Source organism: Talpa occidentalis, unplaced genomic scaffold (genome assembly GCF_014898055.3).
Source record: "Talpa occidentalis isolate TD23 unplaced genomic scaffold, MPIMG_talOcc4v2.1 talOcc4.6, whole genome shotgun sequence".
Taxonomy (NCBI): Eukaryota; Metazoa; Chordata; class Mammalia; order Eulipotyphla; family Talpidae; genus Talpa; species Talpa occidentalis.
Genome location: NW_023604972.1, coordinates 49,691,220 through 49,718,397, shown reverse-complemented (window position 1 = coordinate 49,718,397; position 27,178 = coordinate 49,691,220). Strand labels below are relative to the sequence as shown.

Sequence of the window (27,178 nt, the reverse complement as noted above, 5' to 3'; positions counted from 1 at the left end):
AATGAAATAAACTAAGTAGAAAGTACTACCAGAAATAAATGTGAAAACTAGCTCCGCACAGCATGCAAGATCTTTGCCACTGAAGCAATTAAAATAAGAAAAACAACAGAACAAGAGTTCTGTAGCACACATTGTGGAAGGAGGAAATAGACTGAAAACCAGGAGAGAACAGAGGCACAGAGCACCTGAGACTAAGGTGGGTAGGAAGGCCAACCATGTGAGCTGGGTAAGGGCTGGAAGGAGGAAGAGTGGGCATGAAGGCCCAGGAGCATGTTGGGAGGGTCAGCAGGGCCTCATGCCAGGTAGTAGAGTTGATAAGGTGGTATCACTGGAGACATTAATGAAAAATGTGATGATACAGTACAGAACCTTTTACATTCCGCCCAGAAAGGATTTAGTTTTATAAATATATGACATCTCTAAGCAGCTGAAACAGCTCCAAAAGGAGGCAATTCTAGCAATAATAAACTGCCCCAATCTGTCTGTTTAATTACAGGCTGTGAATTCCTAAGCAGGCAAGTCATGGCAACTTCCAGAGCACTTGTTTTACAATATGTTCAGAATTTATTCTAAGATTTCAGGCATCCTCAATTCTAAGACACTAGGGAATGTGGAAGCAATGAAATAGAAATGCCCAACCTGTTTCCTCAAAAGATTGACATCCTGCTGGCACTCCTCTTCTTCCCAATGTGTCTGCAGATACTCCTTAACATTTTCTTTGATGTAAGGAAATAAAATGTCCTGGGTAAAAGAGTAAAAGAAAATGTAAGCATTAGCTTGAGTTATTTGCATGAGATCAGGTTCTTCAACAATCTCACCTTAGCTAATTTGAGCAAATAAGCCACTAAAAGTTCCTTTGAAAATATGAAAACTGTTGCTTGGGACAAGTAAGTGAGACAAAGACCAAGCAAGAAATAAATTAACTAGTTCACTAGTCAATTTATAATGATTTAGATCTGGTCTACTTCCCACATTTGTAAATAAAATTTTGTTGAAACACAGCCACACTCACTTATGTCTACTTTTGGACCACAATGGCAGAATTGGGTTTATAGTCTTATATTTAAGATTATATAAACACAAAGAGTGAATTTACTATTCAATGCTTTACCTAAAAAATCTGCCCTCCTTGATGGCAGGAGCAGAATATATGTTACAGCTTTGTCCCCAGTACACTTCACAGTAAGTGAAAGATATACATAACTCAAATATCTGCTGCAAGTATAGTACCCACATGTGGCAAATGTTTAAAATAAAACAAACTGATCACCATGATTCTTGGCAATCAGAATGCCAACAGAATACCCTATAAGAAATTGATGTATAAAGGCAATTCAAAAATAAATAACCTGTCAGTAGTCCATGTCTTGGGAATTTTTACATCCAAGGTCATTTTTACATTTACTTGAGATTATAACATATTTATATTTACTTGAAACTGTAGCATATGTATCAAATGTGGCACATTCAACAATGTTTTTAGTGTCTTCTATATGCCAAGATATGCTAGTCCTAAATGGGGTATGGAGAAAGGAACTGAAAAGTGACATCACAGTTCCTATTCTCAATTAGTTTAAGAACCGCCACCAAAACACAAACACCACTTTTCAAGGTTGTACAGAAAATATTGAAATGTACATGGAACCACATAAGGCTTGAATTGTCAAAGCCACTAAGAAAAAAAGGAGAAAATGCAGGTATCACATTACCTGATTTCCAATTGCACTATAAAGCAACAGAATTAAAAACAATACAGTATAAACACAAAAATAGATACACAGACCAGAACTGAAAGCCCAGAAATAAAGTCACATACGTATCAGTACCTAGTCTATGACAGAGCAGTGATGACTATATTATGGGGAAAGGACAGTCTAAGAACAAAAAGTCTCAGAACCACCAATGGTAAATAGGATTAACCTGCTGTTCCCCCAGAATGGCATCAAGCATGAAAGGCTATCAAATAGAGAATCTGATCTATTGAACATGAGAGTTGAGAGACAGAGGAAGTTTTCATATGTTTCCATACCAACTCAGGGTGTGCAAAAGGCTCTGAAGATAAGCAATCCTATTCCCTGCAAAGGAAGCTCACTAAAGAAGAATATACGCCAATTCATGAGGCACCAGCATGTGCTGGCACAGTAATAGAATACCCACCTCTTCAGAGCAGCACTAACCAGAACCAGCTCACTACCCAACTTTGTGGAATGCAGGGAAGAGAGGAAAACAACTGATGCATGCCTTCTTGCTCTTCCCTTTCAGCCTCTTCCTTATTACAAGCTTAGGGACATTCAATTTTTTCTCACATACTATATTACTAGAAAGCGAACAGTTCCCCTTTTTCAGGGGAACTGAAAAAGGAAAGAAAGAAACCAGGAAAGGAGCCTCCCTGGTGGCGCAAGGGGTTAAGTCTCAGCATTATGAAGCTATCACCAGCCACTGCAGCACAAATTCGATCCCTGGCCAGGGAGCTGACCCACATGGCTCAGTAGACCTCCCCTGTCTCACCTGCTGCTCCCCTCAGCAGTGTATTTCAGTGAATCCGCCTGTTCAACTCCCCACTCTGTCTCTGGTGAATCCTCTCACAGCCCCAAACCCTGCACCTCTGGCCTGTACCCCAGCTCTTATCTGCATAAATAAATTAAATCTTTTTTTTTTTTTTTAAAGAAAGAAACCAGAAGAATTTTTATCTTATTTCTCACTAACAGTCTAGAGGGATGGCATGATTAGGACATAACAGATCAACAAGAATAAAAGGATTTTTGTTTAGTGTACACAGCATTTCCCTGACTAGAACAAGGGCTTGGCAACATAGAATTCTTCCATATTTCAGAAGTCCCAAGGCTTAAGTTCAACTCCCAAATTGAAGTACATAATACAAGAAGGTTATTGTTTTCTTTAAAGTGTTTACCTCTCTTCATGATACCTTATTCAAATTTCACCTGCCTTAGTAAAGATAAAATCACTCAATTTTTCTTGTCCTCAGGTGGAATTCCAGTAAGTAATAGATGATCCAGCAGATTCAGAAACAGCCAAAACAGTGTGATCAGGCAAATTTTTCAGCATACTTGACCAAAAAAAGCCTTGTGGAACTCAATAAAAACTCACTTTTTATCCAAAAGAAGGAAAATGAAGCACTAAGACTGACAGCTTTCTCCTTCTGCAAAAGGTTCTATTTACTCTCCTGATATATTTCTGATTTTTTTCAAATGCTAAGTTTTTTATCATGCCCTATATACATCATGCACATTCTTATTCCTTCCTTCCCCCTACTTAGTATCTTTTTCCTGCTTGTACACTGCGGTAGCACTGTAAACTGGTCCATTTGAGCATGCCATCAGAGATGTTTTAAGACATACATGCACTTCTCTCCTAGACATACACAGAGGAACTCCAACATACTGCCCAAAGAAGAACGTTTTTAAGATGTTTATTGCAGGAGATCTCCTGGTGGCGCAGCCGTTAAGTCTCAACACTATGAAGGAATCCGCAGCCACTACAGTTTGATCCCTAGCTAGGGAGCTGACCCATATGGGGCAGCAGACCTCTCCTATCTTACCCTCTGCTCCCCTCAGTGGTGTTTTTCAATAGATCTGCCTGTTGTGCTCTACACTTTGTCTCTCACCGTTTCCTCCCACCCCCTACCCTCTGGCCTACACCCCAGCTCTTGTATGCATATAGATAAATCTTTAAAAAAAAAAGTTTAGGGGTCTCCCTTGTGGCGCAAGGGGTTAAGCACAGCACAATGAAGCTATCGCAGCCTTTGCAGCATTTCAATCCCCAGCCAGCCAGGGAAGTACCCACATGGCACAGCAGACCTCTCCTGGCTTACTTGCTGCTCCCCTCAGCAGTATTTTCAGCCAATATGTCTGTTCTGCTCCCCACTCTGTCTCTGGTGAGTCCTCTCACCCTCCACACCTCTGGCTTGTACCCTGGTTCTTGTAAGCATAAATAAATAAATCTTTAAAAAAAAAAAAAGTTTACTGCAGCACTGAGTCAAATAGAAAATAATCAGAAATCTAAATCTTTATCAGGTAGAGAACTGCAGTATAGCAGATTCTAAAGCATTATATAGCAGTTAAAGATGAATTTACTAAAATTATAATTACCAATATAAACATAAAACACTAATCCAAAATGGGATTCCCCTCAGGGTTTCAGTTATAACTGTAATGTTTTAAAATCTGAAACAATGTCAAGATTTAGTTAGGGGGCCTCCCTGATGGCCAAGGGGTTAAGCACTGCACTATGAAGCAATCCGAAGCCTCTGCAGCATGAGTTCAATGCGGGAGCAACCCACATGGCACAGCAGATCTCTCCTGTCTCGCCCACTGCTCCCCTCAGCAGTGTATTTTGGTCAGTCTGCCTGTTCTGTTCCCCGCTCCATCCGTCTCGAAAAAAAAAAAAAAGATTTAGTTAGCTTGTGGTGGGTGCAAGCTCACTGCATTAACGTTTATGCTCACTTATTTAAAATGCCTCACAATTAGAAAAAAAAACAGGCCAACTTTGATACCTTATCCTACGCCTTACCCATCTTCACTTGGTCATCCTTCTCCAATGTCCTACCTTTTATTATTTCTCAACTCCCAAGCAAATGAAAAAATTCTCGAGGGAATGCTGTTGGTTAGATCCAGGGCCTCCCAATCTTTAACTAAGAGTTGAAGAACCAAAAGTTATAAAAATTCATATGGTGTACTGTACTATTTTGGCCCTACAAAGTCCAACTTTCCATATCCAGCTTTACGGGTACCAAGAACAATTCAAGAAGAGCCTATGAATTCTGAGGGCCAGTTACTTAACTTCCCAGGAAGAGGAGATAAAATGTACCAACTCCAAGCGGCAAGCCAAGCCAGGTCCTTTTACAGCTAGGCTCAAGTAACAACCAATCTGAGTGCCCATTTTCTCATCTGCTATATGGAATAACAATGGACACAGTCACTGCACAAGAGTCAGACAGACAGAAGAGCCCGAAATCTCATCACTTACTGTATTTCCCAGTGCAGACCAACATTTAAACTAGATAAGGATAAGTTCCAAGCAGATAAATCGCAAGCACAACCAACTGCCTCATTCACCATGTACTGTTCCCCAGGACTCACTGAGTATCAGATACTTCTGATAGTATGTTATGAACCACAGCTCCTTCCTCACAGAAAGGAATAAGAGGTGCAAGAACTCAAATAATTTTCAACTTTTACGAAAAGCTTTAACGTCAATAATTTCTTTAGAATTCCTGATCAATTTACCCCTTTTCTGTATACATAAAATGTCCCTCTGTACTAAGTAAACACACAAAGCTGGACAATGAAGCTAGAACTTTGAACAACATTACCTGGGTTTGGCATATTATCAGAAGGCAAAAGTATTATTGTATAACATTGAAATTCATGAGGAAAATAACTGTGAAGATTTTATTCATTCTTTCAACATACTTATTGGGCATCTACTACGTAATATAGTCCTCAAATTACCTTTATTTAAAGTTAGTAATTCTATCATAGCTTGACATGTGCTACCATATATAAGAATGCACTAGGGCCTCCCCGGTGGCGCAGCGGTTGAGCGCTGGGTTACGAAGCTGCCCGCAGCCTCTGCAGCGCCCATTCGATCCCAGGCTGCTCCCCGGCCACCGGAGGAGGGTCCCGCATGGCGCGCAGACCTCTCCTGCCCTCCTGCCGCCCGCTGCTCCCCTCAGCAGTATACTTTGGTCCTTCTGCCTGCTCTGCTCCCCGCTCTGGCTCTGGTGAATTCTCTCACCCTCCCGCACTTCTGACTGTACCCAGTACTTGTATAAATAAATAAATAAATAAATAAATAAATAAATAAATAAATAAATAAATAAATAAATAAATCTTAAAAAAAAAAAATGCTCTAGACTTTGTAAAGCAAGTACTTATTGCCCAACCCTCCCATTGAGAATGTTGCCTTTAAAAGTAATTCCAGAAATAACTATGATGATAAATGTTTTGACTTCAGTTATAATTCATTTATAGAAATTTTCAGAATACTACAGCAAGGGTCCTACAATATTTAAGTATTTTTAGTGCACCAGGCATCTAAGGGGTTGTGACAGTTTAGTGGTACATATAACAAAGGCTAAAGAAGTAAATGAGTTGGCGCAGCGGTTGAGTGCTGGGTTGCAAAGCTGTCCGCAGCTTCTGCAATGCCGGTTCGATCCCAGGCCCCCCCGGCCCCCAGGTGAGGGTCCCACATGAGCACAGACCTCTCCTGTCGCACCCGCTGTTCCTCTCAGCAGTGCACTTCGTCAGTCTGCCTGTTCTGCTCTGCTCTCCGCTCTGACTCTAGTGAACTCTCTCAACCTCCCGCTCTTCTGACTGTACCCAGTGCTTGTATAAATAAATAAGTAAATCTTTAAAAAAAAAAAAGAAGTAAATGAGAGCATTTGTCTTTCAAGGGACTATGATTAAATTCCGCTAAATGTTGAAAGGGATACTATGCAAGCAGCAATTTATTATTCCACACAACTCAATAGTAGGAACTCCATTAAGGGTCACAAAATTTCTAAGATTTAATTAAAGAAGTTGCCTCATAAATGTCCCAATATGGATTTGTATTATGGTGAAATGGTTGTTTTAATGAAAAGGTCAAAGAATCAATAAAAATAAAATTGTTGCTGTAATATTTACTCGTTTCCTTAGAAGAAAATGGGTAATAAAAAGGTAATGGTTAATACTTAGAGTACAGCTATTTAAAGAAACTATTTTAAAAGCCTTTTAAAGGAACCACACACAGTGCCAATGATTTATAACATTTTTTTCAGTCAGAAAATGAACACAAAGATACAATAGAAGGGGTACTATTTTTCTATTTTAATCTTAGAGGACAAAAAGCAAAGGAAAATTATGTTACTTGATGGGCCTTAAAAACAAATCACATTCTTTAAATAAAAATTAAAACAGGCTACAAACAGTATGTAGAGAAAAATGCACAGAACAAAATCTAGAACATGGACCTAAATGTTTACAGGGGGTTCTCTTTGGGTCTGAAATTGCAATGGAAATAATTTACTCTATGTATGTAAAATACATGTAGATTTTCTATGGTATATGTATACAATCTTAATAAAGCCAAAAAAGCCAAACTTAATTTTAGTAAGGAATCATATTTTTGCTTATAATGTTTTAGTCACCCCCTACAAAAACCAATAAATAAGAAGTTGCTACTCTCGAGAATAAAAATTAGGAGAAATTAAAATCAAGGGACAAGAATAGTTGAGGGTCTCCCTGGTGGCACAGGCAGTTGAGCACTGCACTGTGAAGCTGTCCGCACCCTTTGCAGTGCGAGTTTGATCCCGGCTGACCGGCGAGAATCCCAAATGGTGCAGCAGACCTCTCCTGTCTCTCCCACTGCTCCCCTCAGCAGTGTATTTCATCAGTCTGCCTGTTCTGTTCCCCACTTTGTCTCTGGTGAATCCTCTCACCCTCCCAAGCATCTGGCCTGTACCCCGGTTTTTGTATGAATAAATAAATCTTAAAAAAAAAGAATAGTTGAGTTATCTATGGCAGTATGGCTGAAGAGTTTGGTAAATCCCAAATTCCAATAGGAATGACCCCACTGTGGCCTCAAGAATGGAGAGCTCTTCAGGCAGTGAATCAGCAGTACAAAAGCTATCTGAAGAAAAACAGTGATCGTACTGAGCCAGCATGGTGGATAGCAAATTGGAGTAAGAAAGATAGCATTGTTTCTCCACTGAGTGTAAATGACTTTCTCTGATTAAGGAAGCTTTCCCATTGGGAGTTTATGGAGTCAGATGACCATGTAATATTAGAGGAAATTAATAAACCATATTATTTATTTACCTGTATCAATGAATGGCTAATGTTAAAACAGTCTTCTGCAGCCAACAATCCAACCTGTTTCTACAAGTCCTGCCCTGCCCCAGTGAGCCTCCCTACCAGGAAAAGCAGGGCAGCTGAGTAGCCCTATCTCTACTGTGCTCTGTGACCTGAACAGTCTCACATACCTGAACTCACTGGAAACTATTAAGAGACACTGACTACTTTTAAGTGAGGACAGAATCTTTCTTTGCAGGAGTGAAAAAGTAGTATTTCCTTGTTTAGGGACAAATCATTCCAAATCAATAAGTTCAAAAAAAAAGTAGGAGGGCTTATCTGACTTGTTATTTCTACTCTGTTGATCAACAGAAAGGGAAAGATTAAGTTAGTAGTAAAACCTATGATTTTAAATCATCCTACTAAAACAGTATATTTATTTTCTCAATAAAAGGTTTCCTAATATTACTGTTACTTGAAAAAACATCATTCACTTTACTCAAGGAAAGCATACTTAATAAGATATAAAAGCCATTTATCTGAATATAAAGCAATTTAAATGTTTTGAATAAGGTTATCTTAATAAAGCTGAGTAAGAATAGTCATATATGACAACTACATATGTAAGATGTTCCCTACACCAAAACTACAAAAAACAATTTTTTCATATAGTAATTCTTGCATTGCCTTTTCAAAAACAGTAATTCAAGTGGGTCTCTGAACTTCAGTTTTCTTACTTGCAATATTCACTTTGCAGAGAGCTTACAGGGTTATCACTTTGCAGATAACTTACATCATCGTAAACATATGCAGCTTCTTCAGAGCTGTCAGATCTGCAAAGTTTGACCTCTTCCTCAGAAATATGACCACCTACTACTACTAAAAAACACAGGCTTCAGGCATGGTCCAATCAGGGCAGAGGAGCAGACCTATCACCTGGTTATACCAGGTATTTTCCAAATGGAGTCTGGCTTAAAGACCAGCAGCTACTTCTGTTATTAATCTTTACTTCTATTAGTATTACATTTATGCTTAGAGCCTCTCTTAAAATGGCTGGGACCTCCCTGGTAGCGCAGGGGTTAAGGTCTCAGCACTATCAAGCTATTGCCAGCCACTGCAGCACAAGCTCGATCCCTGGCCAGGCAGCTAACTCACATGGCGCAGCAGACCTCTCCTGTCTTGCCCACTGCTCCCCTCAGCAATGTATTTCAGTAGATGTGCCTGTTTGCTCCTCACTGTCTCTGGTGAATCCTCTCCCCGCCACCGCCCTACACCCCAGTTCTTGTATGCATAAATAAATAAATGTTTTTTTTAAAAAATTGTTTTCCAAGCTTTTTTGAACATTTTTTTTAAAGATTTATTTATTTATTATTATTTATACAGGCATTGGGTACAGTCAGAAGCGCGGGAGGGTGAGAGAATTCACCAGAGCCAGAGTGGGGAGCAGAGCAGGCAGAAGGACCGAAGTACACTGCTGAGGGGAGCAGCGGGCGGCAGGAGAGGTCTGCGTGCCATGTGGGACCCTCCTTCGGTGGCTGGGGAGCAGCCAGGGATCGAACCGGTGCTGCAGAGGCTGCGGGCAGCTTCACAACCCAGCGCTCAACCACTGTGCCACCAGGGAGGCCCAACTTTTTTGAACATTTTTTAATGCAGCTAATTGGCACATAAAATTAGTTTCAGGTGTATAACGTAATGACTTGACATTTGTATATGTTGCAAAATGATCACCTTGTTAACATCCATCTCCACACAGTTACAATTTTTTTCTTGTGATGAAAACTTTTAAGATCTATTCTCTTAGCAACTTTCAAATATACTTGATATTCTTCACTATAAGTACCATTCTGTACATTACATCCTTAGGGCTTTTTTTCTTATGAATGGAAGGAAGTCTGCATGTGCTCAACCACTTCTTTTTTTTTTTCTAAGATTTGTTTATTTATTTTTATACAAGAATTGGGGTATAGGCCAGAGGCACAGAAGGGTGAGAGGATTCATCAAAAACAGAGTGGGGAGCAGAACAGGCAGATGGACAAAATACATTGCTGAGGGGAACAGCGGGCGAGACAGGAGAGGTCTGCTGCACCATGTGGGTTCCGCCCTGGCCAGCCAGGAATCAAACTCGCACTGCAGAGGCTGTGGACAGCTTCACAGTGCTGCGCTCAACCCGCTGCACCACCACAGGGGCCCCTCAACCACTTCTAATGATGAGTACTGACTACTTCTTGCAGTGGTTCATGCCATCTGTCAGATAGCTTCGGCATTTGTGCTATTATACTCATCCTTCCTGAAGACCATATTAGGAACTACCAAGAGGTTTCAGTACTCTGGCTGCTACCTGGGGCCACAGGGGCTCAGAAAATTATAATTTTGCTGTCCCTATCTTAATGGAGTAAGCAGAGATGTACCCATGCCCCTTTGAAAACTGAATCCTGAGCCTCCCTGGTGGCGCAAGGGGTTAAGACACAACCTATGAAGCTATCCACAGCCACTGCAGCACAAGCTCAATACCCAGCCAGGGAGCTACCCACATGACGCAACAGACCTTTCCTGACTTGCCTGCTGCTCCCCTCAGCAGTGTACTTCAGTCAATCCGCCTGTTCTGTTCCCCTCTCTCTCTCTGGTGAATCTTCTCACTCCCCACACCTCTGGCCTGTACCTCAGTTCTTGTATGCATAAATAAAAAAAAAAATTAAAAAAAAAAAAGAAGAAAACTGAATCCTTTAGGAATGAAGCCTTTAGATTTCATTATCTGCATTCAACAGGAATTAATGTGTTGCAGATAAAAGTATCTTTTATATTCCATTAAGGAAATTAAACTATAGTTATAAAGATAAACCATCAGCTAACTGCAATGAATCATAATGCACAAAGGAAGTTTATTATTGTAAGAGGCTAGAGGTTAGGATAAGGTCTTTAAAAGAAGCACAAGAGAGACATAGCATCAGTATCTCCTGAGTTTCAGTGAGGGAAATCTGACTGGTCCACACTCCTAGTTCCTAACAGTGGAGGAGAAGCAAAAGGAATTCATATTTATATCCTTGAATCCATCTACCATCCCTCCAAAGGGATACTTTGAAGAGATAAAGCTGAGGTTCCAAACATTTCACTGCTGATACAAGATAAAGTCAAGACTTAGACCCAGGATATGGTATGGGACATTCCTCATTCCTTTGGCCCAGACAGCTTTGGTGAGCCTGGTATCAAGGCACACATCTAGAGTGCCCATTTCCTGCATTACAAGCTTCTGATCTCAGTGTTTGAGGGGCACACTTCCTGAAGGCCACACCAGGGATGCACTTGTGAATGTTGATGGTGTGTTCTCCCGTAACAACCTTGTTGATAGCAGAATGGCACTTCTCCCCGCCCTTTCTTGCAGAAGGGGAGGGGGGGTTCTCTCTGGCACTTCTTTTTCTACAGTCAATCCTTAGTAATCTCATCTAACCCCATGAATTTAATTACCACCTATTGCTGATGATCCTTTAGCTTTATCCTGGGCCTCTTCCCTGAACTTGAATGATTTTTTTTCTAACTTCCTACCCCAAATGTCCACTTGGATATATAACATATATCTCAATTAAAGATATCTGAACCAAACTCTTGAATCTAGTCCTAACTGGACATCCTCCCAATCTTCCCCATCTCAGCGACAGCTCCATCCTTCCAGATGCTTGGGCCAAAAAACTTCCAGTTATCTTGACTCTCCTCTCATCTGTACATCCAATTAACCCATCAGCAACTCTGGTCAGCCCTACCTTCAAAATTAATCCAGACTCTAATCACTTCTCACCACTGCCACCAGGCACTTAACATTTACTCAGTGAACTGGTTAATAAATGGCCTGCATGATTCATTTTTCAACCCTCATAACAACCCTGTGAAATAGGTGCTATTATTTTCTTCATTTTACAGGGGCACATAAAGGATAAGTAGAAAGTTATAAACTGGGATTATAGTTTATTGATCAGGTTTTGTTTTTTCAGTTTTAAGAATCAGGCCCCAGGCCTCCCCGGTGGCGCAGCGGTTAAGCGCTGGGTTGCGGTGCTGCCCGTGGCCTCTGCAGCACCAGTTCGAATCCCGGCTGCTCCCCGGCCACCTGAGGAGGGTCCCACATGGCGTGCAGACCTCACCTGCCACCCTCTGCTCCCCTCAGCAGTGTACTCGGTCCTTCTGCCTGCTCTGCTCCCCGCTCTGGCTCTGGTGAGTTCTCTCGCTCTCCCGCGCTTCTGACTGTACCCAGTGCTTGTATAAATAAATAAATATTTAAAAAAAAAAAAAAAAAAAACAAACAGCCAATTATAAAAAAAAAAAAAAAAAAAAGAATCAGGCCCCCAGAGCCTAGTCATCCCCATTGAAGAGATCCAATTAGCTTGCTGAATTGATAATGACTTGGATGCATACAAGGCCCAGGCTCGGAGTCAAGCAGTCTCGCAGCGTATACCAACTTAACTGCCCAACACTGCTGCTCAGAGCTCCCCTCTGAAGTCCTACCAAGTTCCCACAGCTGGGATTACCACTAACTTCTAAGCCACATGCCTTATTCTCGCTATTCAGTAAAAGATGTCAGCTTCCCACTGTTTAGACTTAAGACAAAGAACTTGTGAGGTCACATAATGAATCACTGAGAAGAAAATCAAGTTAAGAAATGAACTCCTCATGTACATACCGCGGAGACAAAGAATCCCTGTCTTAAAGACCTGTCTTTGAAAAGAAATCCACATTTCTGAAATGGAATGCCCTGGGAAGGGTCCAGAGAGGCTCCAGGAGGGCCTCTGGGGACAAAGCTACAGACTTTCTACAAAATTCTTTGGAGAGGTGATGGGAGAAGCAGGTGTAATAGGATCAGGGTAGATTGGGTCCAACCTTTTGTCTGACTCCTACCACCACCAAAATCAGTTTTAAAATAAAATGAGTTAATAAATGTAAAGAGCAAATACTTTACCCAATAAATAGGTTTTTACTGAAAGAAGGACACTTGGTTTTCTTTAGTGAAGGGGTGACATGGGGTGAACTGTAAGGATGGAAATTTTTAAGAAACATCAGACAAGTAAGGACTTTAGAGCTAAACACATGATAAAAAGTTTACCTGAGGGCCTCGCTGGTGGCGCAAGGGGTTAAGACGCAGCACTGTGAAGCAATCAGCAGCCACTGCAGCAGGAGAGTCAGGGGGGTGACCCACATGGCGCAGCAGACCTCTCCTTACTCGCCCACTGCTCCCCTCAGCAGTGTATTTCTGTCAATCTGCCTGTTCTGTTCCCCACTCTGTCTCTGGTGACTCTTCTCACCCATCAAACCTCTGGCCTGTACCCCAGTTCTTGTATGCATAAATTAATAAATCTTTAAAAAAAAAAAGTTTACCTGAGATAAACCTTTAAATACATAAAGGCCAGACCATATACTTTAAAAGAAGGGTTACATCTTAAAACTGGTACCTTTTGCTGGGGAGGGGAGGGTTCAATCTGACTACTTTCAAGGATCTAAATGACTGTGCATAGGGGGAAAAAATCAGAATATTTATCACTCTCAACAGTCACCTCTACAATAGCCTTATATAATATCTTCAACTTATCTTTGAAAGGGGAGAAAGTGTGAATTAATCGTTTAAGTAAATTCGGGGAAAAAACACTTTCATTTATATTTACAAGCTTAAATCAGTTTTTAACTTAGTTTTGTCAATAAAATTCCTGTCTTTTGTGGTTAATTCCATAGTTTGCTGATTTCTTCCTACAAACCTGTAGGCTTTAGAAATGTTGGGTCAATGAAAATTTTATTGCCAATATGGAAACACTTCAGTTAAATTTCAGGCTATTCAAGTAAGAAAGGACCACCTTGAGGAAATTTGAAATAGCAAGACTAGCAGAGGCTGGGAGAAACCTAATCCCAGTCCCTGCCATGCCCATTCTGGAAAGTACCACACCACTAGCATCAACCATGTACTGAATGCCTTCCTGGAAGCACATGAGTTATGGTCTCTGCCCTTGAAAAACTCTCAAGGTTGCTGGACAGAATACGTATACAACACCCCAAGGCAGCAACTGCAAGAGAGAGAAATATACCGTCCTGCAGAGGATGGGGAGAGAGGACTTTGGAATTCCTGCTTAAACAAAGTCCTTTGAGAACAGAAGCAGGTCTTCTGTCTGCATTCCAACAGCCTAGCACAGTAAGTAGTTTTAAGTTAATGTTTGTATGGTACCACACTGCACTTGGAGTGGAAAAGGTATGACATCCCAAGGCTGACATGAAAAGCCATGCATGACCCTAATGGCTATGTTTAGCTATAAAAATTACAAGGAACAGAGGGACATAAAGTTGGAAAATCCAATTCATTGATGATCCAAAGATGAAATTTCATGTCTCAGACAACAGGAAAACACAGAGGATTCTGATATTACAAAGACACCCTATTTATGTACCTGTCTTCCTTACTAGGTTCTTTAAGGGTGGAGGCTGGGTCTTAAGGATTTTGGAACCCTAGCCAAGTTTGGCACCTGGTAATATTACAACAAATGTCAAACAAAAAAAAAAAAAAAAAAAGAAAGGACTGATGAAGTTGGAAATAGTAAGCTACTGGCAGGATACTGCAGGTTGTAGATGAGTAAGAGACCATAAATTCAGGCCAGATGTGCTTTCTAGCCACCTCTTGATATACTCAGACACAAGACAGTGATTCTCCAAAGGTTCCTCCCGTTTCAAGACAGGTCAACAAAAATCTCACATAATACCATGGATATAGCTCCTTTTGGGGCACACTACCTTAAGGTTTGTGGAATTATTTTTTTTTTAAAGATTTATTTATTTAGGGGCCTCCCCGGTGGCGCAGTGGTTGAGCGCTGGGTTGCGAAGCTGCCGGCGACCTCTGCGGCGCCGGTTCGATCCTCGGCTGCTCTCCGGCCACCTGAGGAGGGTCCCACATGGCGCGCAGACCTCTCCTGCCGCCCGCTGCTCCCCTCAGCAGTGTGCTTCGATCCTTCTGCCTGCTCTGCTCCCCACTCTGGCTCTGGTGAATTCTCTCACCCTCCCGCGCTTCTGACTGTACCCAGTGCATGTATAAACAAAACAAACAAACAAATAAATAAATAAATAAAACATGCCTCTATTTAAAAAAAAAAAAAAAAAAAGACCACAAATAAGAAGCTTTGGAAAGGGTGTGGAGAAAAGAAACCCTTGCACGCTGTTATTTAGTGGCTCCCCAAATTATAAATGGCAAGTTAGTAAATGATTCAGTATTTGCTAACTCAGTGTTCACAGGGACTTTACAGAACCTCACTACAACATATTTCATGTACTGAGTAGACGAGTAACAACAGGAAAGTCACCAAATTTGAGAACATTTTCAGGGACAACAGAGCATTTTCCCTCAAACTCAGAAATAATAGTTGAAGATTCCTGACAGAATAACTACAGCGAACGGTGGTGTTATTTCAAAAGCTTCAGACCAGATGCATTAGGATAATACAATTTACAAAGTAAGGAAATGAGTCTGACATCACCATGATCAAAGATCAAGTAGTGGATCCATGAGGTGCACATACCCCAGGGGCATGCAAGATGATTCAATGGGGTAAAGGAAAAAAATATAACAACCTTCATTTGTATTTATTATTTTAACCTCATCTTTAAATTCTGATTTATTTTATAACTTAATAATGACACAAAATGTGCATCAATTTATAAATTATATTGGTATAGCTTTTACTCCAATTCCACTGATGGTGGACATGACCAAGGTGGAGATCACCACTATAGAAGGTCAGAGCCAATGGCTCCAGTCATGTGTCCTGTGTCAAGGGACAGGGCAGAGTATCTCTGAAGATTCAGATACACTGGGAATATCTCAGGAAAACTGGATTCTACTGCTGCTCTGCCTCTAACAAGTAGTGATGACCTTCACATAGGCTCTTCTTCCAGGCATCAATTGACTCTTATTTTTTTTTTTTTTAAGATTTATTTATCTATACAAGCACCGGGTACAGAGGCAAGGGAGGGTGAGAGAATTCACCAGAGCCAGAGCAGGGAGCAGAACAGGCAGACTGACGAAATACACTGCTGAGGGGAGCAGAGGGCAGCAGGAGAGGTCTGCGCGCCATGTGGGACCCTCACCCGGTGGCCGGGGATGAACCAGTGCTGCAGAGGCTGCGGGCAGCTTCGCAACCCAGCACTCAACCGCTGCATCACCGGGAAGGCCCTCAATTGACTCTTAAGAGAAATTAATAAGCTGGCTGCAATTCACTAGATGATCCTGGCTAGGAGCCCTTCCTGACAACTCTATGACTCAGAGAAAATAAGACATAATAAATAGCTCGTAAGTAAGATCACACCTTGTTGTTGCCTGAAGGCGATGGGGACATGCCCTGATAGAACGCAACCCATATGCATGTCCATAGAAGTGAACACCCAGACTGAAAAGATTCAATGGAGTCCTGTAAGATATATATGGGACTCGGTGTCATGAAATATAGTCAGTTGCTTCATATGCATATTCCACGAGTTAAGTAGCAGAGAGAGAGAAGAGAGGAAACAACCAAGTTAGTGCTGGCAATGTCTGCTTTTCTCCTCTAGTGAGGGTGTTCTGTTTCATGCGACAGTCTCAGTCCCTAGTGTCTCTAGCAGTATGAGTGGCTAAGTGAGGCTAATGTTTGACATAATATATTTTTCATTTACATCGCCTAATCCCAAACCAACTACTTCCTCGGCGCTCAAGGGAAAATACCAGATATATTTCAACACTAAAGGAAAAATGGCTGCATATGACTAACTGAGAAAAGAAACTCAGTCTCTTCAGAGAACTGACTTCTCATGGGTGTTCAAGGGCAATGTTTGACAACAGTCAGTTTTCACAATATACACATACAGTACAGCCAAACTCCCAAAGAAAGACTCAACTATAGTTATTTTGGTCCAATGGATTCACTACTAATTCTATCACCAAGAGATAGTGTAAACTGAAATTCATTACCGTGTACTTTCATTAACTTCATCAAATGATTCAAGGTGCTCTCATATCAACTTTGTTATTTTGTCATTTAACATGCAGAGCAGCCAAGCAAAGATGATGATCAAGTACTATGGTTTCCATTTCAGAAGAATCCAGTTTTGAGTCAAACAATAGGGGTTCAAAACTTAGACACATTCAATTTTTCAGAGCTTTAGTTTTCTTTAGTGAAATGCAGATAAATCACAAACATCACAGTTTTGAGGATGAGTCGAGTAAACAAGTTGCACGTATACTGTATTCAAGGTTTGTATTCTCTCATCACTCCACAAGAAGCAAGGCTGTAAGTTCACATATGCAATGTTATTATTAAAGCCCAAAGTAGAATAAACACCTACCAATTCCCAACTCTGTGCTCAGGGGTTCAAGAAGGATATAATTTAGCATATCTTTAAAAGGTGTCCTAAAGATTAGTCCCTGGTATATACATTTTTAAGGTTTTATTTATTTCTGAGTAGAACTGGGGAACAGGGGTAGAGGATTCACCAGAGACAGAGAGGAGAGCAGAATAGGCAGGTCTAATGAAATACACTACTAAGGTGGGGCAGTGGGCAAAACAGGACAGGTGAGCTGTGCCATATGGGTTGCTCCCTGGCTGGCCGGGGATTGAACTCGTGCTGCTGAGGTTGCAGATTGCTTCATAGTGCAGTGCTTAACCCCTTGCACCACCAGGGAGGCCCAAAACATTCTTGATAAAAGCATTTTGGTAAGTAAACCAGTGAAATACCAAGCAGAGATACATGCAAGCGTATAATTTATATATAGGCCCTGAAAAGTTGTGCAATAAAGACACCTGGTTGAACAGAGAGAACCCAGTACTTCCCAAAAGTGCAGTTGATAGGGCCTCCCCTGGTGGCACAGGCGGCTGAGTGCCACGCTGTGAAGCTGTCCGCAGCCTCTACAGCACTGGTTCGATCCCGGCTGGCCAGCGAGAATCCCACATGGCGCGGCAGACCTCTCCTGATGCACCCGCTACTCTCCTCAGCAGTGTATTTTGTCAGTCTGCCTATTCTGTTCCCTGCTCTGAGTCTGGTGAATCCTCTCACCCTCCTGCGCATCTCACCTGTACAGTTGACAATGGACATTGAATAATTACAATAATCTACAGAGACCTAAAATTCTTCAGAACATACTTTTAGAAACTTTGGCCTTGGTAAATTAATGTGTAACAAATTAATAACAGATTAGATTGTAATAGATTAACCATGACTATGAATGAAAAATAATAGATATAGCAGGGAATAAGAAACTATCTTTTAAACAAGATTCCCAGGTTATTTTTTTGCAGTCTGTCTTGAATTTCCCTAATGACTCTCAGAAAGACGTATAAATTAATATGCTATAAACAAAGATTCCAAGAAGTAGCTTGTGATGTTCTCTGACAGAAAATACATGAGGTGGGAGAGCAGTGGTTTCTTTTGTTTCATTTTTTATCAAAACTGATATGCAGGAAATACTTTATTCCCTAAAATAACTTTCCAAGAATGGCAAATAGTTTATACCACATCAATATCCCTTCTGTCATTCCTGGTCTCTTGAAGACAAATACAGAAGCCAGAATGGGGGCCTCCCTGGTTGATGCAGGGTTTAAAGTCTCAGCGCTATTAAGCTATTGCCAGCCACTGCTGCATGAGTTCAAGCCCAGGGAGCTGACCCACATAGCACAGCAGACCCCACCACACACACACCCCTGTGCATTTCAGTAGATCTGCCTGTTCTGCTCCCACTGTCCCAGGTGAATCCTCTCATCCCGCCCCCCCACTTCTGTCCTACACCCCAGTTCTTGTATGCATAAACAAAAAGAATTTTTAAAATGCTACAATGGAAATAACTATAATCTAAACCACAAAAAAGAATTTTTTCTCTGAAGTAGTTACTCTGTCATAATCAACAAGGAAAAAAGTCCATTCAATCAGTATTTGTGCAATGCTGAATACTTCTTCTGAGCCCTCTGCTGTGATTAGAAACTTGGAAAAAATGCCAAACAAGATCGCTTAAGAACCTTTGCTACCGGGCCCCCCTTGGTGGCGCAGAGGTGGAGCGCTGGGCAGCCTCTAAAGCGCGGGTTCGATCCACGGCGGCGGGGCGAGGGTCCCACATGACGCGACATACCTCGCATGTCTTGCCCGCTGCTCCCCTCAGCAGTGTATTTCATCAGTCTGACTGTTCTGTTCCCTGCTCTAGCTCTGGTGAATTCTCTCACCCTCCCGGACTGCCGATTGTAACCAGTGCTTGCATAAATAAATAAATAAAGCTTTAAAAAAAAAACAAAAAAAACAAAAAAAAACCCCTTTGCTACCATATCAAGATATTTGAGGTACTTCCAAAAAAAACTGTAAGTGGTTGTTACACTGTAGTCCTACAAAATATATTATAACCTACACCAAGAAAATCGACATTCTTCACAGGTAATTTTTAAAGACATTTCAATTCAGATTCCTTAGCTTGTGGAAGAATGAAGTTCCCTTTCTTTGTGAACGTATCTTAACTACTGCTGCATGCAAGTCCTTTTATTTTTTTTAAAGATTTATTTATTCATACATACAAGAACTGGGGTACAAGCCAGAGGTGTAGGGGGTGAGAGGATTCACCAGAGATGGAGCGGGGAGTAGAACAGGCAGATTGAAAAACACTGCTGAGGGGAGCAGCGGGCGAGACAGGAGAGGTCTGTTGTGCCATGTGGGTAGCTCCCAGGCCGGGGACTGAACCCGCACCACAATGGCTGCGGCGAGCTTCCTAGGTTGCATCTTAACCAGGGAGGCCTGCAAATCCTTTTAATTAGGTGTTTCATCTTAGACCTCTAGACGTCGAAAACTAGGCCTGAGAAATTCTCTTAAAAATTATACTATTTTACCATAATGCAAACTTTGTAAATTTGGGAATTAGGTGTGGGAAAGCACTGCTTAACAATGACATCCTAGGAGCAAGGCTTTGGTTAAGAGCGTCACCCTTCCATAATTTTCGCAAGAAAATGATCGGTATCTAGACCTATTTATTCTATAGTTGAATAAACCAGCGCTGGGTTCCACCGCTGCCAGCCCAGTAACACTCCCAGCCCAGTAACAAACGTTGTGCAGGCCGGCCACCAACAACAGCACAAGTGGGAAGGGGCGAAGAGCAACCTTTACCAAGACAAGACATCAGAGCTACCTCCGAGGTCATCTTGACTCCTCAGCCTTTCCATTTTGCAGGACTAAGCCTCAAGGACCATTAAATCGCGGCCGCCCTCCAGCCAGACTCGATCCTGCACGAACCCGGCGCTCCCCTGCCGGGCGACGAGGTACATACATGTCCGGCTGGGGGCGCCCACATCGCCTCACCCGGTCAGGGCAAACCTGGCCCTCTCGGCCTATTCTCCCCACCACCTTCCATCCCTTCCCACCCAACAGCATCTAACCAAGAGCAAGGGATGGGAAGGGCGCAGCTGGAGCAGTGGGGAGAAAGCACCCCCACAACACACCGCACGCGTCTACTTCCTCCCATCCCACAGCGGGTGCAAAGCCACACCAAAGCCTCTCCAGAGCCTCGTGTCTCTAGTGCAAGGTCTGCAACACTAAAAACAATAAAATAAAATAAAAATTTCCCAGTGTATTTAAGTAGAAGCAACTTCCCCGCTCCCTTCCGCCCCTCACCTTCACGAAAGCAATCGGGGTTGTGGTACCTTCGATATCTAACAGGATCACAGTGACTTCGGCGGGCACGGAGAGCACGACCATTTCCCTACCGGATGCTACCACGGGGATCGGCCTACTGGTGGGGAGGGCGGCGGGCGGCGCCGGCTGCGCGCCCAGCACTGTCCTGACTGCCCACAGCCCCGCGGTAATCTCGGGGCGGACACCGCGCGCAGCCGGGGCGCGAGAGGGGGAGCTACCGCGGCCCTGCCCGCGGAGAAGCTGCCGCCCAGGGACCCCACAGCCGCGAACTGCCCGGGGCGGGAGGCCGAGACCACGTGGGCCGAGCGAGGGGGCGGCCCCAGCCGGGTTCCGAGGGGGCGGGGCGGAAGGGCCGGGCGCCGCCGCCGATTGGTCGCCAGCGGGTCTCGAGCCCGATCCGTCAAAATGGGCCTCGCGTGGGCGGGAACAAAGAAGCGAACGCGGGAGCCGGGTGCGCGGGCGCGCGCTCTCCGCAGACTGGTTGAGCGAGCGGGAGAGGCCCGGGGCACGTGCAGACGGGAGCCCCGCGAGTGGCGCGCCGGGGATGTGAGTGCCCCTTGCCCTCTACGGCACCTACCCTCCCCCTCCCCGCCCACTGCCTCCGCTTTTGCATATTGACAGTAATCCGACCCGGCCCGCGCCCCTCCTCCCGCCCTCCGCCCGCTGAAGAGGCCGAGCCGGGGCCGGGCGTGCCTGCCTGCTTTGGCCCGGGTTCCGGCCGATCGGCCCGGGAGGCCCACCGCGCCCCCGGCCGTCGCGCAAGAGGCGCCCGCGCCGCGCCGCCACCCGGAGGGGCCGCCGCGCGCCCGCTTCCTGTTCGGCTGGTTCCAGCCAGCTCCAGGACAAAACACGCGTGCGCGCGGCGGGCGGGCGGGCGGGCGCGCTCCCCGCCTCAGCCGCCGGCGCCCGGCGCAGTCCGCCTTTTTCCGGAGCAGCCTGGCCGCGGTGCTAATCGCTCCCGGCAGCCGCCGTAGCAGCTCCGCTCGGGGGAACCGAGGGCGGAAAAAGGCGGGGTGGACGGCTCTTTGCTGGGAGTGGGCTGGACCGGACGCCAGAGACGCGGGCTCGCAAGGCAAGAGGGACTGTGGCCCTGCGACGACGCCGCTCGGGATTTTTGAGCCCAGGACTCTCCTCCCCTTCGTCTTTCTCTTCTGACGCTGCGCTCCTCCCGAGCCCGCGTCCCCCAGCCCGCGACGCGCTCCTCGCCGGGAGGGCCGAGATGGAGGTCCCGCCCCGGCTTTCCCATGTGCCGCCGCCATTGTTTCCCTCCGCTCCCGCTACTTTAGCCTCCCGCAGCCTCTCCCATTGGCGGCCGCGGGCGCCGCGGCAGCTGGCCCCGCTCCTCCCTTCGCTCGCTCCCAGCTCCGCCCGGCAGGGGGCGCGCCGTGCCCAGCGCCACGTCACCGCCCAGCAGCCCTCCCGATTGGCGGGCGGGGCGGCTATAAAGGGAGGGCGCAGGCGGCGCCCGGATCTCTTCCGCCGCCATTTTAAATCCAGCTCCATACAACGCTCCGCCGCCGCTGCTGCCGCGACACGGACTGCGCGCCAGCACCCCCCGGCCGACAACTCCGCCACCATGGAGGACATGAACGAGTACAGCAACATAGAGGAATTCGCAGAGGGATCCAAGATCAACGCGAGCAAGAATCAGCAGGATGACGGGTACCGCACGCTTCTCCCTTCTCCCCCAGCGCGCCGCACGCGCCTTTCGTCTCTCGGGAGCCGCGCGCTGCCCCCATTCTTGGCTCCGACTGCCCCGCGTGCCCGCTGGGCCCCACTGCTTAGAAGAGAGGAGGAAAGTAGGAGACGGAGGGGTGACTCGTGAGGCCCGCGGAAGGTGGGGGAAGGGCGGAGGAGTTGGAGGAGGAGGGCGGCGGCGTCCGTCCGATTGCGCAGGCGCCGCGTGGGGCCCGAGGGGGAGGGGCCGGCCTCGCTGCGCCACATGCTGCAGCTGCCGCCGCCTCTTCATTGTGTCTCTGTTGGTGTTCCGCGCCGTTTTCCTTGGGAGTTTAGGCCACTCTTGCTTTGGGAAACTGTAGAACACTGGTACCCCGTCCCCAGAACGCGTTCTGATGCGCTCTCTAGGTGGAACGTTGGCTTGACAAGTGAGGGAGAGTGGTGGGGAAGGACTTAAATGGCCGGCATGAGTTAGGTTGGCTTTTCTACCTAAAGCGACCTTAGACACTTCGTTAATCTCTCTTCAACTTTGCGCTATGCAACGTGCAGGGCAAACTGTCCACTGTCAGATTTAGTGAGTCCGATGGAAATTGGGGGATTTTGTGTCTATTGTTCGTTCCTTTGCATATATAAACATGGATTAAATTACTTGCACATGGAGGCTAGTTACCCCATACTTGATTCACAGCTAAATCTAATTAACCCCAGAACTGAAGTAATTGTTTGCGCTGCTGCTAACATTTAAAAAGAAATAACTTTTATTTCTAGTAAAATGTTTATTGGAGGCTTGAGCTGGGACACAAGCAAGAAAGATCTGACTGAATATTTGTCTCGATTTGGGGAAGTTGTAGACTGCACAATTAAAACAGATCCAGTCACTGGAAGATCAAGAGGATTTGGATTTGTGCTTTTCAAAGATGCTGCTAGTGTTGATAAGGTAGGGTCGTGTTTTGTGCTGCCTCTCTGGGCTTTCATTTTTTGGCAAGTTCTGAGATTTGGTTTTACATTGCTGTTAGATTAAATAAATCTGTCTTCTAGGTTTTGGAACTGAAAGAACACAAACTGGATGGCAAATTGATAGACCCTAAAAGGGCCAAAGCTTTGAAAGGGAAGGAGCCCCCCAAGAAGGTTTTTGTGGGTGGATTAAGCCCAGATACTTCTGAAGAACAAATTAAAGAATACTTTGGAGCCTTTGGAGAGGTGCGCTGTGTGATTGTTATATTTATATGTTCATCCTAGGTCTGTTTCTTTGTAGTAAGTAGTTCAGATGGCTGGCGAGAGGGGGATTAATAAACTTCAAAGGTCTCTTCCAGTGACTGTACCTTAATCACTTTTTTTTAATTGGTATTTTAATTAAACAGCAATATCTGGTTCCTATATTTTGGCCAAAACCTGGATCTTTGGTGTGATCAGTGTTTGGATTTATTAACCAGTGCATGTGCTGGGCACAAAAATCATACTAAAGTTTTTGCATTCTTTTCTAATAAGTGCTTTATACATAACACAAATCATTCTATCAATAGCTTGACATTGATAATAAAGCAGAACTTACCTGATGAGAATAACATGTTTATTTGGTAGCGTGTAAAGGACCTGTAGCAATATGAAACTCTGAATGTTCATCTTGTTTTCAGATTGAAAATATTGAACTTCCCATGGATACTAAAACAAATGAAAGAAGAGGATTTTGTTTTATCACATACACAGACGAAGAGCCAGTGAAGAAATTACTAGAAAGCAGATATCATCAAATTGGTTCTGGGAAGGTAAAGCTGATTCTATAATTAAAGGATTTGAGACTTTTCACTTTAGTGGGATAGTTTCTCAATCTGGTTTGAGAGGAGTTTGTCAGAACTTTAGTAACAATTTTATTTGTTTGCTTTATAGTGTGAAATCAAAGTTGCACAACCCAAAGAGGTATATAGGCAGCAACAGCAACAACAGAAAGGAGGAAGAGGTGCTGCAGCTGGTGGACGAGGTGGTACTAGGGGTCGTGGCCGAGGTAAGACTTTAATTCCTGGGAAATGACTTGATGATTATAGCTATAAATTAAATATGGGTAAGCCCATGAGAGAGTAAATCCAGATTTCAAATTCTTCCAGTGTGAAAAGTTGATTACCTTGGTGGGTGGATTTTGTTCTTAGTGAGTTTACTGACTTCTCCTCTTCGAGGAATGGCTACTCCTGACAGTGTTGCCACTCAGTCATGGGAAAATACAATGTTGTTATATGTAGTTAGGCTTATATGACACACCATGGCATGGTAAGTTTCTTTTTGCAGTAGTCCTTGTATTAAAGCCAGACGTTCTACACATCTTAACCTTTGTCCTGATTTTGCATTATCTGTGGGAAGCGTGGTATTGGCACAATTGAACTTTCTGCCCCCCTAATGACAACTGGAAAAATACTCCTTCAAGCACATGTCAATATACATGTTTATTTTGCCTTTTTAAGATCTGCAGAGTGACAGGAGCACATCGTTTTATGTTAGGGACTGGGGGTCAGAAGTTGTTTCCTAACAATCATTGTGCATTGTTTCAGGTCAGGGCCAAAACTGGAACCAAGGATTTAATAACTATTATGATCAAGGATATGGAAATTACAATAGTGCCTATGGTGGTGATCAAAACTATAGTGGCTATGGCGGATATGATTATACTGGGTATAACTATGGGAACTATGGATATGGACAGGGATATGCAGACTACAGTGGTAAGAATATTTAACTTAATTTTATATGCCAATGGTATTATAATTTAGTGTTAAAAGTAGAATCCCGTTTTGAAATTGTGTGTATTTGTGTTTTACCATTAATAAAAAAGTTTGCGGTTACATTTTGGAGGGTTTAAAGTCCTAGGGAGGCTTTTGGTGTCAATCGTTCTGGAATATGTGATAAACGTATGGCTGTGTTATAATAACTTAAAATGTATGAAATTTTAATATTTACTTGGCATGTTAAGTTTTGTGTGATTGTTTTTAAAATAGCAAAGTCCTTTTACAGACACCTGTCTTAATGTAATGTCTTTGTCTTTTCAAAATAGGCCAACAGAGCACTTACGGCAAGGCATCTCGAGGGGGTGGCAATCATCAAAACAATTACCAGCCGTACTAAAGGAGGACATTGAAAAAAACAGGTGTGTACAAGAGTCCAAGAAACCAATGGAAGTGTCTAATTTAATTTAAAGATCAATAGACAAATGAAAAATAAGTAAAAACAAAATATTATGTAGCCTGTTTTTACTAAATTGTTAATTTTTTAATTGCTTTATAAGCCTGTTTTGCCTAAAGTGTCTATAGATCTTTAACTTTAAAGTCTTATCTCACTTTCTTTAGTATTACAGAAAAACTTAAGAGTTTTTCTGTTTGCTTTGTGTACCAGGTGGTCTAGAGGAATAATTAAACTTTTTTAGAACTATTAACAGGTAAAGTACTGAAATGGGTACAACTTAAGGAAAACAAGAATGTTGTCTTCTAACTCTGACATTATACCTTGTTTGTACCCGCCAGCGGGAACTTCATTGCAGGCCGTGTGTCACCCTGACCACGTCTATCTCTGGGGGTCGCACGTTGCGGGCAGAGCGCAAGGCATACACCAGAAAACGCTGTCCTGTGGTATGGTCTCTTCCAACTTCATGTACCAGCGTAAAGATTAAAGTGGAAAACTTCAGACTTTGGCTTCTTTTTTAATCTTTTTGAAGATTAAGTGTCTAAACTTAACTTAAATGGTTTTTTACAGGAGTTAAAGTACATAAAATGCCTTTTTACAGCTTAATCATTTTTGGTCTTCTGTTTAGTGTTGTATTTCAATTGTGGAGCCTCATTTTAAGTGTTCATTCTTTAAGATTTAATGCTTGCTTTTTCTTTTTATAGCTAATAGTGAAATCTACAAACCAAAACAAGAACTTTTAAATCTGGGATATAAATTAAAGATCATATGCACAGAGCAATTTGTTTCCTTGCAATACAAAAAGCCTATTAGAAATTTGTGATTGTACTTCGTTTGGCTTACTAGAGATTCTTCTAGTAGACCTTGATCTACCACAGTTCAGCCTGTGACTGGTGGGAAGATTGCATTCCCAATTTCTTTTCTGAATAGATTTAAATTTAATACCATTTGGGAAAATCTGGGTGAATTTATGAATTACCCAAACTGCATTTTGCCAGTAAACATGCATGTGATCTTTAATTGTTGACGAAAAGAATAAAGTGAGGACTTAAAACAATTCATGAAAGTGGACCTTTGAAAGCTTGTCAGAATTGCACATATCTAATTGCTGTTTTGTTTTTGTTCGTAGGAGGAGATGCTAAAGTATACCCATCTTGCAGGACGACATCGAAGATCGATCTTCTGTTGATCTAAGATGATAATTTTGTAAAAGACTTTCTAGTGTACAAGACACAACTGTGTCCAACTGTATATAGCCGCCAATTAGTTTTCTTTGTTTTTACTTTGTCATTTGCTATCTGTGTTATGACTCAATGTGGATTTGTGTTTATACAAATTTTATTTGTATGATTTCCTGTTAAACCTCAAATAAATGCTTCCTTATGTGATTGTTTTTCTGCGTCAGGTACTAACTAGCTCTGTAAAAGTGTAATTTTAAATAAGCAATAATTAAGGCACAGTTTATTTTGTAGGAAGTATTGATCCATAGGGAGAAACTGTGGACCTTTATGAATAGCCAGCTACAGTGTTGACCTGTTACCCATTTTTGTTAGATGTATTTTACACTCTGAGGGTTCATTTCCCTGTTAAGCTGGGGACTTTGTTGTTTTTTTAAGTCTCCATGACATAGTCTGTAGTATTAAAAATAAGCAGAAGCTTTTTAGTAGACAATGAGTCTTACGGATTATATTTTAAGGAAAAGTTTTAACTGCGTAAAGCATGTTAGCTCCTTTTATGAATAGAAAAGATTTTGTTTCTGTTTGGAAAGCCGTTTGTTAATGATTTGGTAAATACTTCCAACTTAATGGTCTGCTACAGAAGATGAGCTGATCTTGTACCGCAACCTAATTGTTCTCAGTAAATACAACAAAAGGCAACTTTTAAACTGATGGGAGCTG

At 43.1% G+C, this 27,178-nt stretch overlaps 2 protein-coding genes across 3 annotated transcripts in view; one reads left to right on the top strand and one right to left on the bottom strand.

Moving 5' to 3' along the window:
- ENOPH1 (enolase-phosphatase 1) overlaps window positions 1–20,731 on the bottom strand; it is a 34,201-nt gene extending 13,470 nt beyond the window's left edge. Inside the window, exons 1-2 of the mRNA XM_037529497.2 lie at window positions 20,418–20,731; window positions 640–741 (exon numbers count right to left, since the gene is read on the bottom strand). Coding sequence (XP_037385394.1) covers window positions 640–741; window positions 20,418–20,501 — 186 coding nt within the window. The 5' untranslated portion in view covers window positions 20,502–20,731. The remainder of the gene's footprint in view (window positions 1–639; window positions 742–20,417) is intronic.
- A 662-nt stretch (window positions 20,732–21,393) lies between these two features.
- On the top strand, window positions 21,394–26,668 carry HNRNPDL (heterogeneous nuclear ribonucleoprotein D like). 2 transcript variants are annotated; one of them, XR_008549164.1, is made up of 9 exons: window positions 21,643–22,100; window positions 22,884–23,052; window positions 23,154–23,315; window positions 23,750–23,881; window positions 24,003–24,117; window positions 24,656–24,826; window positions 25,156–25,248; window positions 25,622–25,726; window positions 26,410–26,668. XR_008549164.1 is itself a non-coding variant. In XM_037529731.1 (8 exons), exons 1-7 carry the CDS (start codon window positions 21,658–21,660, stop codon window positions 25,224–25,226), a joined length of 1,263 nt encoding a protein of 420 aa, XP_037385628.1. In that variant the 5' UTR covers window positions 21,394–21,657; the 3' UTR covers window positions 25,227–25,248; window positions 26,410–26,668. The 2 variants fall into 2 exon arrangements, 1 of the variants encoding a protein (XP_037385628.1); XM_037529731.1 differs by lacking the exon at window positions 25,622–25,726 and having other exon boundaries at window positions 21,394–22,100.
- Window positions 26,669–27,178: the final 510 nt, after the last annotated feature.